The following is a 16,385-nucleotide window of genomic DNA, read 5'->3' on the forward strand; positions in this document are numbered from 1 at the left end:
AAAATATTGGCAGAACTGGCGTAGAATACTCCACTGCGTTAAATAAAACTGTCAAAAGTGTCAAAAGAAAAAGATTATACGGTTTAGCTAAAATAATTAAAAAACATATAAAAATGGCAGCAGAGATAAAACCAGCAACACAATCAAACGATAAGTTTTGTACAACGAAAAAACCAGCACTATTGGCAAAATTAGAAGGATGTGGTGACGAAATAAATGCTGCAGTTCTGATTCCTGGGGAAGATGGGGTTATAAGTGTGTCAGATGATAAGTAAGTCAGATCCAACAAACCGTCAATATATTACCAAATCATTCTTTAAGAACCGTACGGGTATGGTTGAAACGCGACTCGGGTCAATATTGGCCGAGCATTTGCCAATATATGCCGAGTGGAGCCACTTCTATATTTTATACAGTTGAAACGCGTCAACTCTTCATCGGTCAAGAAAATGGAACAGTATCTGAATTTTCCTTAGCATCAGATTTTAATAGAATGATGCCTGTTAGAGAGTATTTAGCACATCAGGCTAGAGTTACAGAGATTATCTTTGCAATAAATTGTGAATGGGTTTTGAGTGTAAGTCGTGATAAAGTATTTTCATATAATTGCACTCAAACTGGACGAAATATCGGAGTTTACACAGCAGAAGCTTGGTGTACTTCTTTACAGTATCCTTTAATTGTTTGGAATAATATAATTAAGTAACTTGAAAATAATCTTTTAAATATTTAAACCTTAATTAATCAAAGATTCGATGCACAAACAAAACATGCTTTTGTTGGAGATTATTCAGGACAAATTACAATGTTAAAGTTAGACAATTCAGGCCCTAGTGTTATTACAACATTGAAAGGACATTCTGGTTCTGTACGCTCTTTAGCCTGGGATAGTGAAAGGCAGATGTTGTTTAGTGGCTCTTATGATCAAACTGTGATTGTTTGGGATATTGGGGGTCAGCAGGGAAATGCTTATGAATTACAAGGTCATCATAACAAGGTGAATATATAAAAAAAGTTTTTTCTAAGTTTTTGGTAGTAAAAATAGTCTTGTTTATGTTTTTCCACCATTTTGTGCCTTAGTTATAATGTAGAAGGCGTCATTAACAATTGCAGTCAATAGAAGATTAAATCTAACTCAGTTTGACCTAAATTTTCTTGTTTAGTTAAAAAATATTACTTATAAATATCAAAGCAAAGAAGATTTTGTATCAAGAACATAGCATTTAAGTAAAATAAAACTCAGTGTCTTGGCTTAATTCATGTAAGTATCTGTTATTAGTGAACTGTCACTTGCCCATCACAAAGTAGTAAGTTTTTTTATGGTCTAATGTAAAAACCATCTCGTAAAAAATGTAAAACGCACAATGTTACTCTTTAGTGCTTAAGAAAATACTAAATAATAGTAACGGCATTTTAATTAAGTGTGATTTGTGTTTTTTATAAGTACAGTCAGTTTCAAAAAAATCTGACTTAATGGCATAATTTTTCAAATAGGTTATGTCTGAGACAAGGAATGTCATTATGTCTGACGTAAGAAATGAAAAGTTTTGACATTTTGATTGTCTCTGTAACATCAAAATTGACAAGAAGGCTGAATTAAACTATAGAAAATTTAATGTACTCGATTTTTTTGCAACCGACTGTAACTTTGAAGACCTTTGTTTGGTCCATTTATGGAAGTCCACATAATAAATGCCATGATTAGGACTCGTTAAAATAAACATTTTTTTGTAGTTATCATTTTTTCCGCAAATTCATCCAAACAGAGTTAAAATTAAATATAATTTGAACTCTAAAATTCACACCCGCTCGTGTGTTTACGCATCCATTGATAACGAAGCACGAATAAAGAATTATGTATTCGATTAATATGCTCGAATAAAAAACAGTAGACTGTTAGTATTAAAACATCGATCATTCTTCTTCAAAGAACTGTAACGTTTTTACCGCACAAAAATTTTTCACTCACTCTTTCGTTTCAATTGATTATTATTCCATCCCTGCGCGAAAAGAGGTTAGAAAAATGTAAAAAAAAAGATTTGAATAATATCAATATGTAAAAAAAAAGACAGTGAGCGAAAGTGAAACTTTCACCCACTGGTAACCATGGATACAGACTCACTGTCTAGTGAGGTACGGAACAAAAAATCTTTATTTTAAAGAGTTCTATTGTTGATTAAATTTATTACGTGGACTTCCATAACACCCTTTATGGTATAAATTATTTTGGACGAGCAACATCATTTTATTGTTGTAGGTGTCAGCCCTTTGTTATTTGAGCACTACAAAACAACTGGTGAGTGCAGGTGAAGATGGTGTTTTGGTGTTCTGGGACATGAACCAGTCCAGACAAGAGACGCCTGAATGGATTGAATCAGATCTGTGCCAGTTATGCGGCAGGCCGTTCTTTTGGAATTTGCGTGCCATGATGGATCAGCGGCAACTCGGTTTGCGACAGCATCATTGTAGACATTGCGGTAAAGCCGTCTGCGAGAAATGTTCTACTGGTAGAGTTACAATTCCGTCGATGGGTTTCGAGTTTGCTGTCAGAGTTTGCGATGCATGTCATAATTTGTTAAGGGATAGAGAGTAAGTTTGGAAAATTAACTGATAGATAGTATATCACACGTTGATTGTAGGAGACCCTCTTTAGCGACATTCCACGATGCAAAGCATAGTATTCTAGGTATGGGATTAGATGAAACTCGCAAAAAATTAGTAACTGTCGGACAAGATCGGCTTATCAAGATTTGGGATATTTCTGCTCTGCTTTGAATTTGACTGTTGATTTAATAACACGCTGGAATGTGATTCAACAATCTATTAATGTGCTATGATTTACGATTATGTAAAATTTAAAAAATATATATATATATTAATTAACGTTATATTTATATTGTATAAGTTCTATTGAAAATAAACACTTCATAATCTCACGCGGTAGTTAAATTGCACTTTATAGTCATCGACATTTGATTATGCTGAAAGCAGATGATCAGATGTGCAGTTGTTTTTGTTATGAATTCTATGACCAAAAAAGGATTTCACAAACTAATGCATACTACAATCTAACAATTTTAGGATAAAAAGGATGAAGAACTGTTTTTCATTCTCTCCGTAGAGGACGGATTGCTGAAACATTCATCGTTTTTTCAGCCGCATACATAGGACATTCACCAATCGCGGAGGAGACAAGTGTTGGTCGCGTCCGAGTTTAAAGTCAGAGTTATTTAGGGGTGAACCGTAAAAATCCGTTGGGCGAGTTCATTTTTAAAGTTAGGGCTAGGAAGGTAGGAACGGTTAACAGACCATGTTGCATCAGCTATTTAAATAGGGAAAACGGGAGTCCATTTAGGGAACGGCCATCCATCCATTTGCCACAAGGAAAAAACCGTGAGTACCTACGTGTTTGGCCGAAGTTAAGTAGTCGTCTCGGGGGCAGGTTTACCACGTTGCCATGAAAAATGGGGGCACATTAACAGTGCCGGGGTGGTCTCCGCGAGGCTTTTCCATGACATGTGACCTGAGCCGTGTAGCTTCTCAACCGCCCTCGGTGGACGGCCTCTGTTTCATCAGCTGTGGTCTCTACAGTGGCGATTTGGACGACACAAGCTGGGGCACTGCACCCATTACGAGTTAGGTGTCGCAGGGACTTGGACGACCACGTCGCTAGGATAGAAATTAGGAGACCGGGGGGCGAGAGCTAGGTCAACTTCGCGATCGGAAACTGCTTGTTATCAAGAAGAGCTGAGGGTAGAGGAGCCTAATATTTCGTTAGATCGTTAGTTATTGTAATTTTGAGTCTTGTTGCGCAATGTCATGTGTTATGTATGATGTAGGTACTGCTAGCCACTCTCTAACACCCTTCTTTTAGCTTTAGCAGGTAGTTTTAGGGTATATTTAAGATGACGCCACCACAGTGGTCGGGACAGTTCATCATGAGTTCGTCTTCTGAAACTAGTCACGAATGTTGTACTTTACTTTTAAATAAATAGATTAAGGACGATCTCTAGTCTTCTTATTACACATTCTGCGACTCGCAGCCCAAAAGAAAAATATAAAGTGTAGCGAAGTAGGTACCGAACAATCGGGCTACACAACATAGGTAGGTATGTAACATATTGTGTTACTTTGGCGATTGAAAAGATTATGGTGCGCCATCGTTTGTGGATGATTTTTGGGGGTTTTACTCATCCCATTTACAGTGTCTATGCTAGATAAATCATTTGTATCACGGTGCCGCTTTGTTCTTGTATTACGGGGGTTTAGGTTCTGAGCAACCGTTGTTGTTATTTTATTTGTTGTTTGTTTTCGTTCCAACAAAGAAAAAGGGGAACTGTTTTTTTTTCTACCCTCAAGGGTTCGGTCAGAGATAACGGTTCGGTAGACGAGTTATGTATTCCTATAGTTGTGTCATATAAAGTCGCATCGCTGCATTGTTTAATTTCTCATGTGATCTTGTCCCAGATCAAATTACAGTGTAAATGAAAACGAGAATGTATTTATTCATGTATCAATAAAATAAATACAGGCGTCCTCCCGCCGGCTTATGTATTTTTATTTCGAAGTTTGTCCATCCTACAGGTCCACCATTTGCATCCCGAGCTAGTCTGCCGCCAAAAAATTGATATTCACGCATACCTACTCGTAGTTATCCATGCGTGAAATGGGTAATTTTCTTACGTGTATTTTTTTTACATCGTTAGTACTATAGTAACTATACAGGGTGTTAGTAAATGGTTGGGAATAAATTTCAGGGCGAACTCCTTACGAAAAATGTGGCTTAAAACAGTAGAGGGATATTCCTCTACGCTTAAAACCTAAATAAAGTTTTTCGTTAAAATGAGTAGTTTTCTCAAAAAAAGAAAAAAATAAAAATAAACGCATTCTGGTATATCCGTATTTTTTTTTGAAATACTACGATTTAATAATGGTTTAAAGAAAAAATTTAAACGTGGAAAGTTGAATTTTTTAACGTATGTCAAAATTCAAAACTAATGCGATTTTAGGCAGATAAATGAACTAATTAGAGAAATTCTCCAACACTGAACTACATTTTATTTTTTGAGAAAACAACTCATTTTAACGAAAAACTTTATTTAGGTTTTAAGCCATATTTTTCGTCATGAGTTCACCCTGAAATTTATTCCCAAACATTTACTAACACCCTGTATTTTGGCTCTGTAATTATGTTTTGTAAATAGTGACATGCAGGTAAACCAGGTAAGCAGATCAATTGAATCCAGCTTAAGTATGACAGTGGCGGAGTCAAAAAAATTTCTTTTGTTTACGCTATAATATAGAGTGTGTTAGGGGAATGTTATGAAGATGAAGATAGTTTTTATTATTCTCTTAGAGGTTCTACAACAAAAGTAGATGACCTCGGTGTAGAATTTCTTTCATCAGATGAAGAAAATTGCGTTTTGTGTAAGTTTTTGCCCTTAAACTGACGACTGTATGTTGTATGATACGCCCCTGGGCCCCTGTCAGGGGTAAATTGGAGAGCGCGCATCCTAAGCTCCGCCCTGTCATGTTTCGTTTTGACTTTAGCTCTACTTTATTTTATCTATGACTATGATCATTTTTCGGCAGCAGCGTCATCTTTGGACAGAAAATGTAAATAAAAGTAACCATTAAATTATGGTTATGTGCAGGAGCACATAAGTAAATAAAAACTACAATTTAGTGTTGTTGATTGTATTGTTGTAGTTTATTATAAAAAAAAATGTCGAAAAGCAATGAGAACGATCTGTACGGGACGAATCTATCAGTTGAATCCATGAAGGTTATTGCCGAGAGCATAGGAATCGGCAATTTGCCTGACGATGCAGCCAAAGAATTAGCGGAAGACATCTCATTTAAATTAAAACATATAATTCAAGATGCTGCAAAGTTTGTACATCATGCAAAGCGGACAAAACTGATGCAAAATGATATCGACGCCGCACTTCGAGCAAAAAATTTGGAGGTACAACTACGTGACAAAACTGAATAACCTAATTTACTTTTTTTTTTTTAGCCCCAGTACGGTTTTCAGTCATCAGAACCGCTTCCGTTTCGATTCGCCTCTGGAGGTGGAAGAGAGCTCCATTTTATTGAAGAAAAAGAAGTTGTTTTAAATGACTTATTGCAAAATTTAAATGCTAAAGCTCCATTGGAGGTGTCACTTCGTTCACATTGGTTATGTATAGATGGGGTTCAACCTACAATACCAGAGAATCCACCACCAGTAGCTAAACATATACAAAAGGTGTGTTTTGGTTTTTTTTTTTTTTGGTAATCATTTTTATAACATTACTTTAAGCTGGAGTCAGTTGATCCAATTAATAAAAAACCAATAAAAGAAACTTCTGGAAAACCAACAACGGGCAAACAAAAATTAAGAAATGTAGAAACAGTGCAAATTAAACAGCTAGCCACACATGAGCTTTCAGTTGAGCAACAATTGTATTATAAAGAGATTACTGAAGCTTGTGTTGGTTCAGATGAAGCAAGAAGAGCGGTACGTATTAGCTTGAGATTCATAAGTTTGAATTAAAAATTTTATTGCAGGAAGCACTACAAAGTTTAGCTTCTGATCCAGGATTGCATGAAATGTTGCCAAGGATGTGTACTTTTATTATTGAGGGCGTAAGAGTGAATGTTGTACAAAATAATCTAGCTCTTCTTATTTATCTCATGAGAATGGTGAAAGCTCTGCTAGATAATCAATCCTTGTATCTTGAAAAATATGTGAGTTTATTGAGTTGTGTTAAAAATGTTTTTTTTTACTTTGTTTATATTCAGTTGCATGAGTTGATACCATCCGTGACAACATGTATTGTATCAAAACAGTTGTGCATGAGACCTGAACTGGACAACCATTGGGCGCTTCGTGACTTTGCATCGCGATTAATGTCCCAAATTTGCAAAAACTTTAACACTAGCACAAACAACATACAAACCAGAATTACACGGATGTTTACAAATGCACTGCAACAGAGTGATAAAGTACCTTTGTCATCACTGTATGGAGCATTGGAAGGCCTGTCAGAACTTGGGGCTGAAGTTATAAGAATTTTTATAATACCAAAATTAAAATTGATCGGAGCACGTATAGAAACATATCTGCAAGGGTCAATTACTTCAAATATTGATAAAATAGCTTCAGACCATATAAAACAACTTTTAATAAAAGTGGTAGCTCCTGTTTTAAAAAATGTTAAAAATCCACCCGATTTTATAGAAGAATATAAACAAGAATATGGATATTTAGGACCTGCATTGCATGGAGCCGTGTTAAAAGCGAGAACGCAACCTACTCCATCAACGACGACTGCGTGTAACATTTCATCTTCTCTGACTAACGTGAGCGCCACCATTACAAGGACAGTCAGTCAGCCATGTCAAATAATACAACAGGTAGGTCTTTTAACTTTAAAATGTATTTATTTTTTTAACATCGCGTCGAATATAACGGTATATCAGAATAAACGTTTATCGTTTATAATTTGATGATACAGAACGCAGGCGCTCAAAGGACCATCATGATGAATCAGACGGGAAGAGTTACGAATCAAATAAATAATCAGAAGATTTTGTTTGTTACTCAACGTCCACCAACGCCTAGTGGAAATATCCAACCTTCTACACAGTCGCAAAATACTGTTGTCAAGTTCGTCTCAAACACCAATACGTTGAATCAACAAAAAATCGTAACGGCTCAACAAAAACTGGGAATCACACATGTGTCTCAAGGAAATCAACCACCTATAGCCGTCGTACCAAAAAGCAATTTCCAACAGAACAGTAATAAAATGAAAACAGAGCAGATGCAATCGCAGCCTGGGATTGATGATCTTTCTCATTTAGTATAGATTTTTTTCAGGTTCAGTGATAATTTTTTAGAGACTTAATTTTTTAAGCGTTTTATGTATCATGAAGATGACATCTGTTTGGTTTTACGGTTGTCTATACCAAGAGAATATATTTACATAATTTTTAAGAGAAAAATATAAACAGTGGAAAACTATGTGTACTTCTTTATGGAAGAATCCCTGATGAGTGATGCTGATGAGTAAAGTGAACTCTAAGTGGATTAAAGTATTAGTTTCTGTAATAAAGTGATCACTTTCTGAGTCAGTTTGTACATGGTAAATTGTTATACTCCGTACTGATAGATTGCACGTTTTTTTGACAGAAGACAGACACAGAAACAAGTGTGGCGGGAATTAATCTGCAAAGTTGGAACGGTTTTCTACATAACGTGAAACAATTGAGATGGAGAGTTATGTTTTGGAACTAGAATTTAAAAACGTGCAATCTATCAGCGTACGGAGTATATCAGATTTATTGTTTGTGAAAGAAATCGTGTGAAATTTGCTTCAAGTGTTGAACCATGCCGGTGCCGGTTTCTTCAACCATTTTTGAAAAATATCCTTCAGGGTTTTGTAATAAAATATATGGATGATCAAATTCCATCATCCGACCAGACTTCATTACCAGAACTTTATCCGAGTCCATTATCGTATTTAAACGATGCGCTATTGTCAAAACAGTACACTTATGAAATTTCTTCTTGATCGTATTTTGAATTAAGAAGTCAGTTCTGAAAGTGTTCATAAGGTTTACTTCGTACATACTACGTACAGTTGGTTGCAAAAAAAACGGGAACAGTCAGAATAAAATTGACACATTTTTACTTTACCATTTTTCCATAGTGTGAAACCTTACGAGAGATAGGTTAGAATTAACGTCAAAATTCAATGACATTTTTAAAAATTATTTGATCAGTATTGTCAAGTAGACAATTAATTGACAAATGGACAAAACCAGATTTACATTAGGAAAATTTTCGTTTCCCGTTCTTTTTTGCAACCAACTGTATTATCTTCATCACCTCGGATCAACGTTAGCAGTCGCCTCGTCTAAAACTAATATTTTATTGCTTCTTAGAATCGCCCTGGCTAGACACAGTAACTGCCTTTGGCCCAAGCTAAAATTGCTACCTCCTTCAGACACGACAAAGTCCAAACTGGGAATGTTTTCTTTCAGTTCTACCTGAAAATGATATCGAATTGAAGTTGAAATTTTAACACAGAATTAATTTCTACTTCTTCTAGAACATTCCATAATCTGTCATCGTCAAACTCCTGAAACGGATCCAAGTTATAGCGTAATGTTGCAGAAAAAAGGACCGGTTCTTGTGGAATTATGGAAATTTTTTTTCTCAAACGATCCAACGGAATATCTTTAGTATCAATGTTGTCGATTAGAATCTGTCCATCGATTAGTGCCATTCGGAATAGTGCCGCAATAAGAGAAGATTTCCCCGCTCCAGTTCTTCCAACAATTCCAATTTTACTCCCAGAAGTGACAGTAATATTCAGGTTGTATAAAACCGGAGGATCATATTCTGAGTATCTTAGCGATAAATTTCTGAACTGTATCGATCCTTGTGTGGGCCACGGGTAGGTCAATGTTTTGGTGGCAACAGTGTTTTCGCTTTCCAAATGCGTATACTGCATCACCCTTTCCACACTCGTCAGTTGATTGACCACTTCGGCTGTTTGTCTCATACCGAATTGTAACATTCCCGTTAAGATTAGTGATTGAGATAACGCCAAGCCGACCAGACTTCCATTTACCGCCCCAACTGAAATATCAACAAGTAGACGTGGATTTTTAATGGCAATGCACTTACAGTGATGTGCAATGACGAAACTATATATGACGATCGCTATAAACAAAACACTTAACAAGTCTAACCACAATCCGAAACAAACCCTCGTAGCTATTGTTAAAAACCAAGCCGATGTATGGATGTCCTGGTGCATATCGAATTGTCTACACAAAACTGCCTCGGCCGCTGAAGCCCTGATAGTAATTATTCCGTTTAAGGATGAATTTAAATGAGAATACACATACGACTTTGCTAAAAACATATCGAGATAAGTAAGTTGAAAAGTAAAAATGGTTCATCTTACTGATTCCCTCTAGATGTTTGACATCTTTAGCCGTAGCCACGTACCATATGCGAACCTTGAAGAATAAAGCTCCGATGACAATTATAGCAACCACCATATAGTAATTGGCAACTGTAACCATTAGTAATATTCCACTCATCACCAACAATATCTGAATAGCGTCCATCAAGACGCGTGGTAGAAATTCATCGATGGCCCCCATGTCTTTTGAAAATCTGTTCAGCACTCTACCGCTAGGATTAGTGTCAAAAAATCTCATCGAAGTCTGTAAAAGTGCGTGAAACATTTGATTATGTAAATTTTTCGAAGCGTTCATCGCCATTTTGAAAAAAGCAAGAGATCTTAATAATGTCACCACAATAGCTGTCACTATTATTACGCTGTAAATGTACATCGCAACGTCTGTTTTGATTAAGCGTATTACTTGGCTGTCCAACAGTATTTCGTCCGTTATTTTTGCATACCAATCCGACGAATTATCGGATTCTACGAGCACAATCTGCGAGTTATTAGAGTTTCTTATACCTTCTTGTTGCGTCCTGTTGGTCAGAAAAAAGAATTAAGTAAGTAGGTATCGAAAAGTAACAACTTAAACTTCCTACCAGAAGGTGATCCAGTAATCGGCAGCGCTACACGCAGCTTGTCCAAAAATCAAAATTGCCGCCAACGACAATATGGCACACGTATTTCCAGATGCTTTAATATAATCTTTGAATGGTGACGAATTGTTGTAATTCATTTCTTCCATATTCTCGTCTGCTTTAGTGAGTTCGCTTGCATCACTTGCATTGCTCTATAGCATGTTAGATGAAGAACATTTAAAATCTGCTAATGCATAAATGTAAATACTTGCTTTAAGAGACCGTACAGATTGTTTTCTGGCATATTGTTCTTCTTCAGTTTCATCATCCTCAGATATCAATAACTTTGCAAATCCTACATTACTGGTAATCAATTCATCGAAGGTGCCTTGCGCTTGGATGTTTCCCTGTAAAAGTAAACGCGTAACTTACTGTTAATTTAATATTGCACATTTCCTACATCATCAATAACCACAATGTGATCAGCTTTTTTCAAATATTGCAGCTGATGAGTAACGAGAATTCTAGTTTTGCTTTCTAAATATTTGAGGATGCATTCATCAAAGAGGTGTTTACCCACGTGTACGTCTACAGCCGATAATGGATCATCGAGTAAATAAATATCGGTTTCTTTATATATAGCTCTCGCCAAATTTATTCTAGCACGTTGTCCTCCACTCAAAGATACACCTCGTTCACCGACCATGGTTTTGTCACCCCGTGGAAACATTTTAAAATCGTCTTCTAAGGCGCAAATCTTTATGATTTGTCCGTAACGCAGTCTGTTGTACTCTTGTCCGAACAGAATGTTGTTGCGAACGGTTCCAGCAAACAGCCAAGGTTCTTGTGAGGAATAAGCTATAGTACCACCTAATTTGATAGAACCGTTTAATGGTGGTAATTCTCCCAACAACATTTGAAGAATTGAAGATTTGCCAGAACCGACTGGTCCTACGATTGCGCATAGACTTCCTTCACGAATCAGTAAATTCAAATTTTTGATCGTTGGCGTTTCTGACGTCCACGAAGCACTCACCTCCGTGAACAAGATGTTTTTCGTATCTACGGTTTCTATAGTTGATTGTGATTTTTCTTCCAACAGTAAAAACTCTCGTAGTCGCTTGATTGAGACCAACGTTTCTGCTCCGAATGTTATAGCCATTGGATAGCAGATCGCCATCGCCAGTTGAAGAAGGTTGTAAAATTGAGCAATCGAAAATACTTTATCTGCAGTTATGGAGTTTCCCAATAAGACGTAACACACCACAGTTAAAAATAGTGTTGTTCTTTCGATGAAAACCATGCAGCTCAAATAGATTCCTCTTAAATAAGATGATTTGGTAATTACGTCTATTTCTTTTTTTCTTGCGAATTTGATGATTTGTTCGAAAGGTTTTTCCCAAGCGTACATCTTGATCACTTGAATTCCGGCGATGACTTCGTTCATTAATTTGACCCTGTAGTCGGTTTGCTGCGCCGTTTTCAATCGTAGCTTCGACGTAAGTTTCCCCAAATATCCTAACGTATAGATAACGAAATACACGTAGATGTTTTTTCAATGGAAAAGTTGACGTTTACCTTGTACCGGAAGGGTCAAACATACCATCGAAAGCACTCCAGCTAAAGTTGACACTCCCATTTGTCTCCAGATCAAATAAGTTACGAGAACTACCTGGAATGGCATTATCCAGAGATAATGTAAAGCTATGATGACAAAATCAAAACGGTTAACATCATTCGACAATAAATTAACTACTTGTCCTGCTGCCGTTTCCCCGAGTGATTTCTTGTTTAACTTCAACATCTGCAATAAAATTGTTGTCTGTTTTCTATCTCTACCTAAAAAAAACTTCCTACACACTTTTCTATATATCAAAGATGAGACGGCCACTCGAATTCTCATTCCAATCGACGCCTGTCCAAATTCTATGTGGTGCATAGAAATTACGATAAGAAGTGATTGCGTGATCAAAACCGAACCGAAAATATACATTTCATTCAAGGTATTTGGGTTATCGCTAGAAAATGAATTAATAAAAAATGCCAGAACGACTGGTTGAAATGATCTCAGCACGATTAATTGTAAAAACAGTAAAATCCCAAAACCCATATATTTCCAAAAGAATGTTTTAACTATGGCACGAGTTAAACTTGGAAGAGTGTTAATTTTCAATTTGGTTTTAACAACTTCTTCGTTCCAATATTTTTCTAAATCGTCCGTCAACATTTCAGACTGATCGCATGTTAGGGTTTTGTAAAGATCGATCACTTCAAGACCCTTCTTTGTTCCTTTGTAGCATAATTTTATCATCCATCTGTACAATTTACATGGGGGTAATTAGTATTTTTTTATACATACACTGCATAAAATATACTCACGTAAAAAACAATTGTGATAAGATGTTTGCTTTATTTTTAGGATTTTCTAATTGCAGAACTAAACTTGCATCCATGATAGAAGATATTCTGCTTGTACCTAATGATTTTAGGCTAACTGATGTTCAAACTTATCGAACTAGCTCACCTATTTCTTTGCGATAAAAAGTATTAAGAAATATTAATTACATTTTGTGATGTTTTTCTACTTTGAGGTAATCTAATAAACCATATTAAATATTTGTACAGATGAGTTGCACAGCACGAAGAATACCTACCTTCTCGACATAATACGTAAACAAACAAAGTGTAAGTACAACGAGTTTGTACACACAAAGATCTAGAAATTTCCGGACTGACCATTTTTCAATGTTGTTCTGATACTGATTCGTTAATTGATTCTTTTTATTGTCAAAAAATTCGAAATAAAACAAGGAAGGGAACGCTTCATACGTGAACGTTTAGGTGGTACGTAGGTACCTACAGCCGAGCCTGTAATGTAATCCTTGCCGAAAAATCCAGGGTTCGTGAAATAGCGTTCGAGAAGTTCTCGTACATACATTATTTTCAGGCAAGCTTGAACCGCATACTTATGTAATGTACATACTACATACAGGCTGTATCTAAAATGCGTGTGTTAATTTTAACACGTAGTAAAGCTTGGTATATTCTATTTGAATTTTTTACCAAAAAGCCTTACAAATTGATTTAAAGTTTGAAGTAAATTAGCCATCAAAATGTGTACTCGCTTATGGGTAAGGGCGAAAATTTTCAGTTGTGATAGAAACGGAGTCTTGTCAAAAAAAGTTGCATTGTTATACCGTGCGATCAACAATTAAGAAAAGAAGCCTTTCAGATTTTGGACGTATGTCCAAATCTCTTGAGGTTCAGACGCTCTGAATGAATGGAAGTATTTTTGGTTGCATACAGGCTGTTTGATGAAAAACGCCTCATCCCATAACTTTGTTATTTATTACCCGATTTCAATGAACAAAAAAATCAAAGATATGGTTTTTCAAGCGCTACAAAACAGCCATAAAATTTTTTTTTTGGCGTTATCTTCAATAGCCAACGATAGTCAACTTTTTTTTTAAATGGACACATGTAGTTTTTTAGGCTTTGTCTGGTAAGGTTTTTTTTTTCTGGATCTAATGATGTATTGAAAGTTATCATTTGGTTCATAGCTAACTGAAAAAAAATAAAACATTTTTTTTGTGGTTCAGCTTATTATAAAATTTTTAAGAGTGCCGTGAAAAACAATCGGAATACAAAGTACGATAAATGTCATCTAAACGTCAGCTTAGAAGTTTCCTTCTGCTTTTTTAAACTTTTTTTATTTAAGTATAAAATAACATTGTCAGTCATGCAGGATAGCAGTCATTTGACTATTACATATTTTATGTTCGAGTGTAATAAAAATCGTAATTAGTCAAAAATAAAAAGTTAATAGAAAAAATAATAATAATTAAAAAAAAAATTTTTAAATTATTATTTATGTTTCCCAAGAAAATAATAATAAAACTCTTCAAGATTGCACCTGAAAATTTTCAAACTCACACTTGACATTTGTTGCTATTTGTATTCCAATTGTTTTTCACGGCACACTTGAAAATTTCATAATAAACAACCACAATTAAAAATTGTTTTATTTTTTTTCAGTCAGCTATGAACCAAACGATAATTTTTAATACATCGTTAGATTCAGAAAAAAAAACTTTATCAGACTGAGCCTAAAAAACTACATGTCCATTTAAAAAAAAAAGTTGACTATTGTAAGCTACTGAAAATAACGCCAAAAAAAAAAATATATTTTATGGCTGCATCGTAGCGCATATCTTCGGTTTTTTTGTTCATTGAAATCGGATAATAAATAAAAAAGTTATGGGTTGAGGCGTTTTTTATCAAACAGCCTGTATACTGTCGCGAGCAAAAAATTCTGGTCGTCAATGTCATTTCAAAATTTGGTTAGATTGTCACAAATTAAAGATTTTTCCCTGCCTAATTAGGCCCACGTCAACCAAGTGTCAAAAAATTAAATAATTAATGTTATACATACAACATGATGATAGGTTATGATTTTACGATCGTTTTACAATGGAGCATTTTCCATTGCGTATCGTGGTCAAAACATGATTTTGACGACCAGTTTTTTTTGCTCGCGACAGTACTTGTTTTAAATTGGGAAATTTTTGCGTTAAAATTTGATTAATAGTGACAGTTGTTTGAGGTTTATTAGGAAGTTAGCAGAGACGAAAAATCTGACACTGTCAAAGTGTCAAAGTTATAGTAATTGTTGATCTCATTGTAGAAAAAATTAAATCAATTTGATAATAATGACAAATTATTAAAATTCTCATGGTTACAAGAAAATAGAGATTAGTTAATCATACAGGGTTATTCTAAATGATTGTAGTCGAAGTAGGTCATGCCCATGTTATTACATTTTTGCCGCTTTCATGTGAACTGTCAATTTTGTCGCTGTCACTGTTATTTTTTAGGTGAAAAGTGCGGTGATGAGAGTTTTATTTATTTTTGTTAAATTAACGATTGAATTCAGAAATATTGAGTTGTTTTGCACCCAATTTAACTCCCGTGTGTGAACGATGTGTACTCAGTTATTCACATAATTTTGATGTTTTTTTATGTGGAGCGGCAACCATAAATTTTATATTCAGTTTTCACGCCTACTTCGATACAATCATTTAGAATAACCCTGTATAAAACGGTTTGTTAGGTAAAAATTGGGGGGGGGGGAAAAACCTTGTAAAACTTTTGTAAATTTTGCAAATAATTAAAAATTTCATAAATTGGAGAGTTCTTCCACTGGTTAAAATTAACACACGTATTTCAGATACACCTGTATAAATGGCTCACGTGCGTGCCACGGTCATGCTTGACACTATTTCAAACATGTTCATTAGTCGGTTGTCGGTTCGCTTTTCAGGCGAGAACCGCATGTTTGCACAGTCAATCGGAGTTTTAACTCATACTTGTTTACATTTTTTAATAGGTTTTAAACACCAAATTGTTCTGGGTTCGCCCCGAATAAAATTTTAAATGAAGGAATATCTACGTTTCTCAACTCATTGCTCAAGTGACGTGAAGTGTCAACATTTTTGCATCTTTACATTGCAATTCATTTCATTTTTCATCTGTGTCTTTGCTACCATAAAATCTAAACTTCCACTAACAAGTGCAACACCCTCATTCGCTACATCGTAAAAATGATTTACGACTGAGATACGAGGTGTGCTTTCCGTAGACCGTGTCCTTGTACACAGATTCCAGGCATTCTGGTCACCAGAGGCGAATCACTCATGTTCTTCATGAAAAACATTTCTCGAACCGCCGTATAGGTACACTCAACATTCTTCGGAAAGATTGTTTATGTTGGCGAGACGCTAGTTGGTGCTTTTAAAATTAACACTGTGGAAGGTAAAATCAAATAGATAGGTACTCGTGA

General features: G+C 35.4%; 3 protein-coding genes across 3 annotated transcripts; 2 read left to right on the plus strand and 1 right to left on the minus strand.

The window, feature by feature from the left end:
* The first annotated feature begins 113 nt into the window (after positions 1–113).
* On the plus strand, positions 114–2,936 carry Wdfy2 (WD repeat and FYVE domain containing 2). The gene is made up of 5 exons (XM_069049305.1): positions 114–271; positions 322–669; positions 751–997; positions 2,258–2,589; positions 2,640–2,936. Exons 1-5 carry the CDS (start codon positions 114–116, stop codon positions 2,773–2,775), a joined length of 1,221 nt encoding a protein of 406 aa, XP_068905406.1. The 3' UTR covers positions 2,776–2,936.
* A 2,664-nt stretch (positions 2,937–5,600) lies between these two features.
* Positions 5,601–8,011, plus strand: Taf6 (TBP-associated factor 6). The gene is made up of 6 exons (XM_069049304.1): positions 5,601–5,968; positions 6,020–6,250; positions 6,305–6,502; positions 6,553–6,732; positions 6,787–7,401; positions 7,503–8,011. Exons 1-6 carry the CDS (start codon positions 5,726–5,728, stop codon positions 7,854–7,856), a joined length of 1,821 nt encoding a protein of 606 aa, XP_068905405.1. The 5' UTR covers positions 5,601–5,725; the 3' UTR covers positions 7,857–8,011.
* Positions 7,892–13,085, minus strand: LOC138131991 (ATP-binding cassette sub-family C member 4-like). The gene is made up of 11 exons (XM_069049297.1): positions 12,926–13,085; positions 12,408–12,861; positions 12,125–12,350; positions 11,007–12,064; positions 10,819–10,953; positions 10,568–10,758; positions 9,966–10,504; positions 9,683–9,913; positions 9,093–9,634; positions 8,879–9,039; positions 7,892–8,587 (listed from the first exon to the last, which is right to left on the minus strand). Exons 1-11 carry the CDS (start codon positions 12,997–12,999, stop codon positions 8,329–8,331), a joined length of 3,870 nt encoding a protein of 1,289 aa, XP_068905398.1. The 5' UTR covers positions 13,000–13,085; the 3' UTR covers positions 7,892–8,328.
* Positions 13,086–16,385: the final 3,300 nt, after the last annotated feature.

This window comes from Tenebrio molitor, chromosome 5 (assembly GCF_963966145.1).
Source record: "Tenebrio molitor chromosome 5, icTenMoli1.1, whole genome shotgun sequence".
Taxonomy (NCBI): Eukaryota; Metazoa; Arthropoda; class Insecta; order Coleoptera; family Tenebrionidae; genus Tenebrio; species Tenebrio molitor.